We start from the raw sequence: 13,030 nt of genomic DNA, 5'->3' as shown, positions 1-13,030 counted from the left end.
GGCATCATTTTCACAAGCTTCTGCAATGTCACAACATTTATTTCTGTCCAGAGTTACATTAATGTTTCCCCAAGATCTTGTATTGATGATGGGAGATTTGGACCATGGCGCAAAGTCTTCTCCAGCACATCCCAATGATTCTCAATGGGGTTCAGGTCTGGACTCTGTGGTGGCCAATCCATGTGTGAAAATTATGTTTCATGCTCCCTGAACCACTTTTTCACAGTTAGAGCCCTAGAAATTCTGGCATTGTCATCTTGGAATATGCCCGTGCCATCAGGGAAGAAAAAATCCATTGATGGAATAACCTGGTTGTTCAGTATATTCATGCATTCTTTGGGCAACATAACGTTGCTGAACCTAGACCTGACCCACTGCAGCAACCCCAGGTCATAGCACTGCCCCTACAGGCTTGTACAGTAGGCACTAGGCATGGTGGGTGCATCACTTCAGTTGCCTCTCTTCTTACCCTGATGCACATATCACTCTGGAAAAGGGTAAATCTGGACTCATCAAACCACATGACCTTCTTTCATTGCTCCAGAGTCCAATCTTTATGCTCTTTATGCAAATTGAAGCCGTTTTTGTTGGTTAGCCTCACTGACAAATGATTTTCTTAAGCCTACACAGCTGTTTAGTCCCAATCCCTTGAGTTCCCTTCACATTGTGCGTGTGGAAATGTTCTTACTTTCACTATTAAACATATCCCTGAGTTCTACTGTTGTTTTTTCTATGATTTGACCCTTCTGAAACAGATTAACATCTTTTCCATGACCACAGGATGTGTCTTTCGACATGGTTGTTTATCAAATGAGAATTTAGGATTAAATAAAATCAGTTAGGATTAAATAACTTGTCATCTGAAACATAATCACTGATGCAGTAATTATCCAATGGGAGGCTCTTACCTATTTGCTTAGTTAAATCCAGGTGATGACCTTTTTTTTGGCCGGGCAATGTATCATCCTAAATTAACAGCTGTGTGCCTAGAATTCTACAGCAGAATGTATGGTATGATGATTATAAACTTTGACACTTTTCTGATATTTAATGGCTTGTGCATATTGTAACTGGTTTGGTTCACCCTTCACAGAGAGCAGATCGGCCTGCAGGCTTGCATATTAGCATCAGGCTACAGTTAACATCTAGAGGAATTCCATATTTTTGACATGATATATAAACAATACATGGAGTAAGTCTTGGCCAAACAAGCCACACGCACACTGTATTCCTGTGTGATATATTAGCATCCACACATTATGAGACAAAAATGGGTGTTCCTTGCCTTTCAGCATGAAACTCAGGCACAGTTGGCTTTGTATATTTCAGGTGTAAGATTAATGAGCAGCTCCCAGCGTAGCTAATCAAATCAGTGGGGGCAAGAAAAACGGCGCCCTTTTACTTCAGAAACCCATCCCATTAACCTGTTCCCCCTTCACTCCGCCTGCCGTCGCTGCCTTCTCTTCCAGCTCTGTGTCTGTGCGCTGAAGCATCTTTGCTTTGGAGAGTATTGATTAAGCCTTTAATGTGTCATCTTGTATAAAGAACCCGGGGCTCTTTTGTGTAGAGTGTTTTGATTGAGCACAAGTCTTTTCGAGGTTATACCAATGCACCTATTTAGTGACCCTCTCGACTGTGAGATGAAAACAAGGCATCAAAGGGGGGATTCCTTTATGTCTCATATAAGCTTTTCAAAAGATGTTTCACCCACATGTCGGTCAAACGTTCACTGTACAATCATATCAGTCCATCAGAAAACAAATTTCTGTGGCAGTCTGTATGACAACATAGCAGTTAGCATTACAGATACATCTTCCTAACTGGTCTCTACCTCATGCCCATAAGCTTTGCTCAATGTTAACTGATAGTGTATGCCTAGGTTAAGTGTTTCTTTAAAGCCATGTGTTATAATATTTGGAAGCAGTAACATATTTGTGGACATATGCTTCATTTTTGTGTTCCTTAGGCTGGAGCTTTAGCATGGCTTCGGCATATCACTTCCATAGATGGAGAGTGTTTGTGGTGGTGTGTGCTCTACCATGTGTCTTCTCTGTGGTGGCCCTCACCTTCATGCCTGAAAGTCCTAGATTTTACCTGGAGGTAAGAAGGAATAACTGGACAGATAAGCGTAAGCATGTATTTAATAATTTGTGTGGGTGTGGGTGTGTGTGGTGGTGAGGTGGGGGGAGTTTTATTGTATTTAATTCAATTTATCACACCTTTTCAGTGTTTTAAGCAGCTGTTATAGAAACTGACCCACAAAGAATACAGCTACCTTTGAAACAACTCACATTGTGACTCCCTCCGCTACTGTCTTAGCGGCACTGAGGCGAGGGAGAATGGGTGGCTGTCATCCAGCACTCTGAATTGGCACCTAATCCGTTAATTTTCCATGGATTTTCCTCTATTTTCAGGTGGGGAAGCACGACGAGGCCTGGATGATCCTCAAACAAATCCATGACACCAACATGCGAGCACGTGGGCAGCCCGAGAAAGTCTTCACAGTGAGTCAAACATCCTCAGCAGTGTTACCCAGTTTGTCCTGATGCCATATTGGTTTAGATGCCAGCAGTTTATCACCACAGTGGTATACAACATTGAGAAGCGATATGCAGTGTTGAGAAGTGCCAGTGGTTGTCATCTTCTCACTTGTTATGTGGAGTTTTGGAGTCAGTTTCATGTCATTCACAAACACCTAGTGAGAAGAAAACATAGAAGATGTGTAACGAGGTGACTATGTAATTTCTCTTGCTGACATGCCTTTTTATATATGTTTCTCAAAAATATTAAATTCTTGTTCTAGGTTTTGTTAAGGGTACCCATAATGTATACTCCACAAGTGTAGTTGGATTGATATATGAGAGTCAAGTATATAGTAAAAAATATTTTTTTCTACTCACAGGTAAATAGAATTAAGATCCCAAAGCAGATTGATGACTTTGTGGAGATGCACACAGACTCCAACAACTATGTGTCCAAAGTTATTTTCCGGGCAAAGACTGAATTTATTGGGGTGAGACTATTTTATCAGTATAAAGTTATAGTGGGTTTAATCAAATGTTCTGTATGCAGTAATTTCACAGCAAATGACATTCTATCCATAACTATTTTTATTCCCAGATGTGGTTGACTCTTGTGAAGTGTTTCAGCTGTCCGCTTAAAGATAATGCCATAAAGTTGGCCATTGTGTGGTTCACTTTGTCATTTGGGTAAGCCTTTTTTGTCAAATACAGTGGAATGCAATGGAATGCATTTAGAAAAACTAACTCTATGCTCTGCTCTTTCAGGTACTACGGCTTGTCTGTGTGGTTCCCCGATGTCATTAAGCACCTTCAAGCCGACGATTATGCCTCTAAAGTTCAACGCCATAATAACGTGCGAATTGAGGACTTCATGTTTAACTTCACATTGGAGAATCAAATACACACGAACAGTTTGTTCATTAATACCAGGTAGGCTAGCCAATGAGAGCTCATGTATCCCATGCACTGGGTGGAGGGAAAGCTCATTGAATCAAACTATACCAGTAAAGATCATTATAAAACCTATGTGACAAAGTGCATCATCATGCTGTTGTGGAACAGGGTGACTAACCACAAACTGGATTTGAACCCAGGGTCCCATATACAGGGGACTGGCGTAAGAGTGATCTTACAGCAGGGACAAAGACCTGAGTGCAGGGCAGCTAGAGAGTTTGATAAACATACCGTAAAGGAAAGAAAACGCCAGGCCTACTCAGAAGCCCACATCCACTGGGCCTAGGGAATGATTAGAGCAAAGACTTTCATATATTGTCTCTGAGGTGTTCCTCTTTTCCCTGCTTTTACAGATTCATAGGTATGAAGTTAAAGACGGTCACTTTCATTAACACCACGTTTCAAAGTTGCTATTTTGAAGATATCACCTCTGTGGGTTGCTTCTTCCGAAACTGTAATTTTATTAACACTACGCTGTACAACACGGGTAAGTAAACTGGTCAGTTTTGAAAGGCTTACTTCTTTTATAACATTTATACCTTTCAAAATGGATCATTTACAGGAACCTTTACAGGAACAATGAGTTGCCCTAATCCTTATTGGACAAATCTAAGATTTTGAAATATAGTTTTAATTGTTATCAGGCTGGTACTCATCCATCAATAACTAATTCCATACAAGTGTGTCCTTTCTTGAAAACAAGTGCTCTATAACATCCAGAATTTGAATTAACTTTAGCGTAGATGTCATGTTTTTGTTTGTTTTTCCACTTACAGATATTGATGACTACAAACTTATCAATACAAAATTCAGAGACAGCGTCTTTTTCCACAACAAAACGGGCTGTCATCTCTCTTTTGACGATGACTACAGTGCTTACTGGGTGTACTTTGTCAACTTCATGGGGACATTGGCCGTGCTACCAGGAAACATAGTTTCCGCGCTCCTTGTGGATAAAATAGGACGCTTATCCATGCTTGGTAGGGCTAAAAACCTTGTAATCAATTTTATATGTTAGCGTGTTAGTCTTTTTTTTGTTGTATTACATGCAATTTGACATGGCCACCAAAACAATATATAAAATGTATGTGTACATGTGCAAATTCTGAATGAAGAATATATATATATATATATATATATATATATATATATATATATATATATATATATATATATATATATATATATATATAAGGTTTTGCAAATATGTAAGGTTTATATATGTTTCTTACATTTTCAATCAAACAATTGTGTCAGTCAACATATGCAATGCAGTATGGGTTGATTATATAAAAACATGAATAGGTTTTCTTTGCACCAGTAAAAAAAAAGCCCTCTAGATATTTGCAGACTGTATTTTGTGTGCTCTCAGGGTTCTCCATGATTCTGTCTGGAATCAGCTGCTTATTCCTGTGGTTTGGCAGCAGTGAAGCCATGATGATCGGGATGCTGTGTCTTTATAACGGCCTGAGTATCTCCGCCTGGAACTCACTGGATGTGGTCACAGTAGAGCTGTATCCTACAGACAGAAGGTCTGTGCTACACACATTAATGCACAAGCATATGAAAGGGTACAGCTCACATACAGGCCTGAGACACTGCCTGCCAACATGAACCCTGTTACTCATAATGCTAACATACCACAAATGCAAACTCTTTCTCTCTCTCTCTCTCTCTCTCTCTTTCTCTCTCTCTCTGTTTCTCTCTCGGTTTCCAGAGGGACTGGCTTTGGCTTCTGCAATGCCTTGTGTAAGCTGGCAGCGGTGCTGGGGAACCTGATTTTTGGCTCCTTGGTCAGTATCACAAAAGCCATCCCCATACTTTTGGCCTCCACCGTGCTGGTGGGTGGAGGTCTGGTGGGTCTGCGTCTACCAGACACCAGGTCCAACGTCCTGATGTAGCACCCCACCCCCGCCCCCCTCAGTTGAGTGGAGCCATGCAACCAGCTTCACACACCCCCACCTCCCATTATACATTCTACATGTTGATTGAGGTGTTCCTTTTCATTTACAAAGCTGAAGGTGATGGAGTCACTTAAGCATGTGAATGATTATCATACAGAGCAGTATAGGAATAGTCTACGATGCAATTAAACAGATAAAAACGTGATACTAGACCTGAAGAGATTATCGGAGTCGCTGAGTCAGTGTACTTAAACCTGATTTGCATACTGATATATAGGCAGTATGAGATGAGAAGTACTAAGGTCTCTGAGCAAGGGAGGCCCAGAGGTACTGTTCTGCTTTGAAATGGTTTCCTCACACCATATATTCATGCAAACCTTTTACAGTCTTACATTCCTCTCTTTGCCCGTGTAGTATTAAGATGAGCCTGGCGGCAGATTTCATGCTGTACGCCGATGGGCTGTAGTCGAACCCCACCACAGGCACGCCTGTAAATATTAATGCCACGTTAGTAAGATGCTCGAAAAACAAACTGTTAATCACCCACTGAACTTGCTGAACTTTAAAACTGTGCCTCTCCTTTGTAAGATTATTCTCCTTTAGACAGGAGATATACTTTGTAGTATGGTAGATGTATTTGTTCTTCCTACTTGTCAAACAGTCTTCTCTAAATTCAGAGAAAAAAGCAGAGAATGTAGGGAAACAATGCTATGCTTGAATGACATTGCCTCATCAAACAGATGGGCCATCCAGCTGGTGGAAATATTGACTGGCTCTAATCAGGCATGAGCTCATTGTGCTTAGCAGTTGTTAAGTTCTCTGTGACTGTAATTATATAGTTTGCTCAGAACCACCATTAGGTAACTAAAGCCTGAGAGCCGAGTTTAATTCAAGATACTATGGACTTTCCCCCCTTTTTCTCAAAGAGAATTGGTAGTCATTACTGTAGCCCTTCAGTAGTAATTGATTTGATCTGTGTGTATACTCAGCTAGAGTCAGAGCATCTATAGACCATTCATCTGTTTTTGTTTTATAGGATATTGTAATATTTGCATGTATTTGCAAATGTATTTGCATATTCCTTGGTAGTCCATTAATATAACTATGGACTTGGAGTTGCCTGTGTCCTATTCACTAACTAGATGTTGGTGTCTGTGCCATTTTGTTTTATGTGCAGTACTATTGAATATATAAATAACACATTTGTTTTAAGAGTGTAGCAAAGCTTTCAATCTATTTTGAAGAATCTATTTTGAAATTATTCTGAATTATTTTGTTATAAAAAAAGACATGGAGATTATAGATAATGTTGTGCCCTGTATTATTTATGATTAGGCCAACAAAAAACCAAAGTGACTTCTTGCTGTTTCAGTTTCAGCAGGGCTATGCCATCTCTTAAAAAAAGATTTATCATTCAAAAAGTTCTCATGAGTGCTATTCTATATTAGCTAAATCTAAAAATATTTTTTGCCCATTTGATTTGTCTGCACTAGTGTTATTGAGGGGTACTAATGTTTGTGTAAAGTATATATGTATTTAAATGTGTGTGTTTGGACACAAATGTGTGTGTACCTGTAAAATATTGTATATATTGTGCAGTGGTTGTTTCCAACATTCAGGCAGAATATGTTGTGTACATGTTTTGATATACACATATGGAGATGGAATGCATTCCCAGGACTTTATCATCTGTCAGTACACTGCAGAAAGTGTTCCAGCAAATAGCCAACCGTCTTCTGCTGTCACGAACAATATTGCATGTATGTATGAAACACTTGGTCCTTGTGCTCATTTCTGAGTTCATATGTCCAAGTGGTTAAAGGACAGTCAGAAAATGAAAATAATGAGAATATCGTTATTTGGAGTAAACAAGAGAATGTGACACTGCTATATGTTTTATGGAAATTGTGTGTATGGGTTGTGAGTAAAGAAACAGAAAAAAAGCTTAATTTTGTGAAGGTAATAAAGATATGTGTTGAAATTATTTTGTGTCTATGTATAAGGAATACTATCTACAGGCTAGGAATGTAGGTTATACACAAAAGGCTTGTGATAATATAATGCAGAGCAATAATACAGCTATTTATTGTATTTGTCTGCATAGACCATGTTAGACAACATCATTATTTAAGTATATAAATAAATTATGTATTTAAATTTAGTTCAAGTATTTTTTTCACTGTTAACTCCCAGCAGGTCTGGATTGCACCATATTTTACTTTGACGTTTGCTCAGCACTACGAAAACCATTTTATAAAATAAAGCCTAGTAAATTAATTAGGTCCACACATCAATTTTAGACTGATATAGATAAAATATATTGGTCAAAAAATAAACACTTAATGTCTAATTTATAAATACATCAAAGTACAAATAAGTTTTGACCATTATTCCGAAGTCACCTGGATTAGTTTCATGAATCAATAACAATTGAGCGATAATTTGGTCGCTTTAAATCAGATTTGCAGTGGTCATTATATTTTAAGCAAGTAACTGAAAAATAGGCGCAGGTTGTTTTTGAATATCAGCCTGCAATTGCACTTCTTACAATGAGCACGTGAGGGAGACTCATACTATGACGTTCTCTAGTTTCAATTTGGAAAGGGCGTGCCGTGCCAGCATGTGGAGCAACTGTACGGGCCCTCGCCGCGGTCGCGTGCGGCGCTGTTTCAGAAGCCGACAAAACTGTCAGTAAAGGAAACAAGCTACCATTGAGCACAATGGGAGTACCGTTTCGCAGGAGAAAGTAGACATGACAGATTTAGTTTAAACACATTTTGTTTAAAAGCAAGGATATACATCTTTCAAAGTCATCATCTGAAAAGGTCTAGGCCAATACAAGGCTAATACACTCAAAACGCAGTTGATGTTAGATTGCTCAGTGCTTAAAAGCAAAGGGATTTTGACAGGATGTACCATGAAGACGGCGCTAAGTCTCTCAGACCACGTTATGGATGTAAGTACATCACCTTTATTTTAATAAATGAAAGTCTTTTTCGTATGCACAGTCTGACTTGAATCTCCTTTCAAGGACCTCGCATCATAAGTGAAGTTTGAAAGCTGGCTAAACTAACAGTATATAGCGTTAGTAAGTAGTGGGCTGATACTTGACAAGTCAAACTTGTTTAAAAAAAACAACAGGTGAATGGGTTGTGTGGTGTGGTCCTGACGAACATATCAAATTAGTTGATACCAGCTGTTGAGAATCTTTCGGCTTGTGATACCAACTAACTCAGGCCATTTTTTTGAAAGTTACTTATCTTTAGTTGTGCTTCAAGCTTCAGCCTTTTTTCAGTAAAACGGCTGTTTGAGGCGAGTGAATTCTCAGACAGCTGTGCAGAAGATAGCTAATAACGCAATGCTCGCTAACCTAATCACTGCAATGAGAGTTTGAATTTGGGGAGGTTTCTTTGAACAGTTTCTCCCGTTAAATATTATCTTTGGCAGTTGAAAAAGCACCTGACAAAATTTGAAGATTTTTAGTTCCAAGATTTTTAAGAAACACATCCAAATAGTGTTAGTGTTTTTATTTATTTATTTTTTAAAATAAAATCAAACATTGTATAAGGCAACAAGAATCCTGAGAGTCAATTATCAATAATGCTCAGTCTTCATATGTTGGAATACTTTGGTATATATTTAGAGATGTTGTTTCTCTTCTAAGATGTTATTGAATTGAGACCTGCATCTAATGCCACATCTGGTTTAGAAGGAGCTTCTTTTCAATGTTTTTTGGGAACTGTTGTTTTGCAAGTGTAATATTAACCCAGGTCTGCTCCACTAGACTGAACAAGTTTGCTTGCTGTCCTTCACTAGCCATTTGTGTTCTTTTTACTTTACATAAATTATACCATTTCTGAAGAGTAGTTGTCTGCACTCTAGTTAAAATGCTGATAGTGGTGTGTGCCACGAAAACGTGCTCTGAATGGCTTTAGTTGTTTTAATAGCCTACATTGTTAAATCTGCCCAGCAGCCTTTGAAATCCCATATTCAATTCTGAACAGTGGGGGTTACAGCAGTTTGATCAAATCATACACTCCAATGCACACATTGCTCTTTGCTGTTCCAACAAGTATTTTTCTTTCTGAAAAGCAGGCAGAATATGTATAAAATTATTTTTTTTCTACCAAAAACAAGCTTGCATTCCATGAAAGTGATGATTTTAAATTTTTAATTTGGTCAGTCTCAGATGGACCAGTCATGTCAGTGCTGCTCCTCATAGGTTCAACGGGCAACTGCTGTTTGCTTTCTGTGAATGATCTAACATGTGCTGTGAGTTTGTTCTTTTTTTAATGAAGACACAAAGCAGTTACTTAGTGATGACATTTTAATGGCACTTTGTTTGTAAAAGTTGTTTGTAAAATAGACAGGTGAGCTCAGTGTCCTGCACTGTCTGCACATGTTTACACCCAACATCAACTGATCAGTGGATTAAGATCATAAGTATTCTGCCTTGCTTCGCTGTGATCTTTGGATCATCTTTCAGCACGGCAACGCTTAGCTGTTGCAAATGTGTTATGAAAGTTTCTCTGTATACTATCATGGCTCCATGGTTACAACAGGCATGGGACTTTGGGTGGCTTCTTGGTGCTCCAGCCAGGTTTACCTGCCCACCTGCCACATCTTCTGTGACGTGAGTGAAAAGCCCCTGCTGTGCGAAACTGCTTTTGTGTTGACATCCGTACAGTGAGGTGTCCGTTGGGACAAGTGACGGCACTAAGGTTGAACAGAAGGGCCTGGGCAATCAAACCCGGTGGAGACTAGCTGGCAAGCTGCAGCATGTTTGCCAGGGCTAAAATTTTGCCGGGCTGCTTGGCACGACGAGCTGCTTGTTTGCAAAAGGTGAGCTTGCAATTTCGTGTCAGCAAGCTTTGCCCTAATTGTTGTTAGGTGGGGGGTAGGGAAAGCGATTTGCACTGCACTGGCTGACATTCTCCATGCTCATGCTGTTCGCATTAGTATGGGGCACATTCGGCCTATGATGTGACTGGCATCTTTTCAGACTTATCACCATCCGCTGTTTTTATGACACAACATTCATTAGATGTTATATTAAATAATGAGAAATGAAGACTTTGGAAATTAGAAACTACAAGATGTTTCTTTGAACCCGTTTGGTACCTAATATGTTATCCAACAAATAACTTTGATAAACTGATAACTTTGTCTTTGCATTTCACTCTATCCCATGACTGTTTTTTGCCCTTTTTGTTTTTTGGACCTTTTGACAGTGCTAGTATTGGTGAGTGAAGCATTTTTCAGCAAATTGACCAGGCACGTAACAGCACGGGAAACAGTGCAGTGTTGGGGCCCTCCAGAATCACAGTGTGAGGACATGATTTAGCCACAGTTAGGAGCTTGTCTGTGTTTCATGATTAGCCTCATGGCTACATCTTAAGGATCAGGCTGAAAAATTGCTGACCCCAGATCATTGATTTGCTGGTTCTGCAAATCATATTGAATTATAATTATCTGTTGTAAATATAGTTTTGTAAATATTACCAAAAATCATCTGAGTTGTTTTTCTTAGTGAGTCAATAGTCCTAATGTGGTCTCAGTTTTCCATCAGTGTTGATGTTTAATACATCAGCTTCTCTTTAAATCTGGTGCCGTTTTGAAGGCAACTTTCTGGCCATAATCAAAAACTTTGTGAGAGGACGTTTGTCTGCATGTGCCACTGATGTGGCTGATCACGATAACGGCCTTAGTAATATCACACGTGATTGCAGTGTGCAGAGAAGTGCAGAGAATAAACATGGGCAGTAGGCTACACAGTGAACGTGAATCATGTTTGCAGTTTGTTGTTCATTTAGTCAGATATTGTGATACTCCCTTCTTTAGTCATTAACGCTCTGTTTCTGGTGGGGCAGTGGTTATGCCCTGGTATGCTAAGAACAATTGCACATGCTCAAATCAAAAATTGTATCCTAAATCAACAAGGATATTGTGCTGACAGGGCAATTTTACAAAGTTGTGTTTTGGGTTACAGTTTTATGAACCTCATTCAGGTAGATTCACTTAAGCAAACAAATTTATTTCACTGAAAGGAAACCAATGAGTTTCTATTCAGACATTTCTATTGACCTAACATTTTATAACAAAACTAAGTTTTATTTTTCAAAAGCTGCATTCCCTGCCTTTTTAAGTTATCACAACTTTGAACTATTTTTTTTGGTAACAGTGCATGACAGCCTGCCCCACTGATGATGTTAGTTGAGACATCTTCAAAACCAGTTTAGAGGAGTGTACACAACAACAGAGAAAATCTACTCATCCAGAAATAAAGGGACTTAGTTATGCATAGTGCCCAGACTGGGAAAGAAAAAACAGGTCAGCTTGAAGCAACTTTATCATGTTTTATAACTGGGCTCTCTTTAGTAATAACTCCTTTAAGTATAGGATCTTAATGCTGCCTTATTTTCCTAGTGTCAAAGAGTCAGTGCTAATGTATTGTGCTTCATGGTAATATTAAAAATCTTATGGAGTGTGGAGATCAATAAAGCATACACAAATGCTTGCTTTGTTTAGACTGTAGATGGCCATTGGTGCTTAGTTGTAGTGTTTACTTTGTTTAATTTCTGGTGGGTAGGTATTTTCTTTTTTGAAAAAAATTTAATCGATTTTAAAGCTGTTGCTGGTTGCCTGAATTAAATTAATGAAAGAATTATAATGCTTAGTGCCATTATGGCCCTAGGACAATGTTGCCTTAGTGTGTAAAAACTCAAGGTAGGTCTCCAAGTTGAGTTCTTTAGGGACTCCACTTTCCAGTTTTTTTACCCTTGTTTATTCTGCAGCCATTGTGGATGACGAGAGGCTCTCAGCTGAGGAAATGGATGAGAGGAGACGGCAGAATCTTGCCTATGAATATCTGTGTCACCTAGAGGAAGCCAAAAGGTACGTTTTCCGGCTTGCAAACCAGAATGGCACGGACCGCTACGATCTGCAACAAAATTCGCTACACATTGTGTTGACTATAATGTCATAGTTTTTTAGGTTGGCTTGGTCATTTTAGGCTATTTTAGATAAGAAGTGCCATTCAAGAAGCACGATGGGATTTTCTCCTTTAGATAAAAATGCACTAATTACATCTGGTAATGATGTCTAGTGGCCTGATACATTATGTGTATGCATGTTTACCATAACAGATCTCCAGCCTGGCATGGTAAATTCAATAAAGAACCCATTATGGGATTATCACCTACCAACTGTGTTAGAGAGAGCCTGACTGATATTTGTAGAAAAGCTGCACAGGACAGCAGGGAGGACAGCTACTGCTGTTCTGAGACGAAGAGTAAATATCGAGCGTGGCCTATTAGTCCAGATGTTTTGGGGAAAGTGGGCAAATTCTAAATTAAATCTTGGATCAGAGTGAAATACCAATTAGTCTACTTTACTGAGTAAAGCTGTATTTAGTATCCTGCTCTTCTTTTAAGATTTTATGCCTCTTGTGTCATTGCAGATGTTTTGTTCTGGGTATTTCTCCTCTCACATCAAGATGACTTCATGTATAGAGCTAATGAAGTAGGGGCCAAAATCACATTTGTTGAATACAAATTATAAGGTGTTTGTGAGTCAACACTGCAAAGATTCTGTTCTTACATTAGGATTTTAACACTGGACACTAATTGGTTGGTATAAAAGCCAGAATTA

The 13,030-nt window shown here is 38.9% G+C and overlaps 2 protein-coding genes across 2 annotated transcripts in view; both read left to right on the top strand.

The window, feature by feature from the left end:
* The window catches only part of sv2ca (synaptic vesicle glycoprotein 2Ca), a 32,654-nt gene extending 25,293 nt beyond the window's left edge, over positions 1-7,361 (top strand). Inside the window, exons 6-14 of the mRNA XM_027015070.2 lie at positions 1,967-2,100; positions 2,415-2,504; positions 2,903-3,013; positions 3,121-3,209; positions 3,288-3,452; positions 3,830-3,963; positions 4,253-4,456; positions 4,849-5,008; positions 5,194-7,361. Of these exons, the coding sequence (XP_026870871.2) occupies positions 1,967-2,100; positions 2,415-2,504; positions 2,903-3,013; positions 3,121-3,209; positions 3,288-3,452; positions 3,830-3,963; positions 4,253-4,456; positions 4,849-5,008; positions 5,194-5,377 (1,271 nt within the window). The 3' untranslated portion in view covers positions 5,378-7,361. The remainder of the gene's footprint in view (positions 1-1,966; positions 2,101-2,414; positions 2,505-2,902; positions 3,014-3,120; positions 3,210-3,287; positions 3,453-3,829; positions 3,964-4,252; positions 4,457-4,848; positions 5,009-5,193) is intronic.
* A 730-nt stretch (positions 7,362-8,091) lies between these two features.
* iqgap2 (IQ motif containing GTPase activating protein 2) overlaps positions 8,092-13,030 on the top strand; it is a 40,292-nt gene continuing 35,353 nt past the window's right edge. The window contains exons 1-2 of the mRNA XM_027015082.2: positions 8,092-8,336; positions 12,175-12,274. Coding sequence (XP_026870883.2) covers positions 8,291-8,336; positions 12,175-12,274 — 146 coding nt within the window. The 5' untranslated portion in view covers positions 8,092-8,290. The remainder of the gene's footprint in view (positions 8,337-12,174; positions 12,275-13,030) is intronic.

Source organism: Electrophorus electricus, chromosome 9, assembly GCF_013358815.1.
Source record: "Electrophorus electricus isolate fEleEle1 chromosome 9, fEleEle1.pri, whole genome shotgun sequence".
NCBI lineage: Eukaryota > Metazoa > Chordata > Actinopteri > Gymnotiformes > Gymnotidae > Electrophorus > Electrophorus electricus.
The sequence above is the reverse complement of the archived record's forward strand: the minus strand, read 5'-3'. Positions and strand labels throughout refer to the sequence as shown.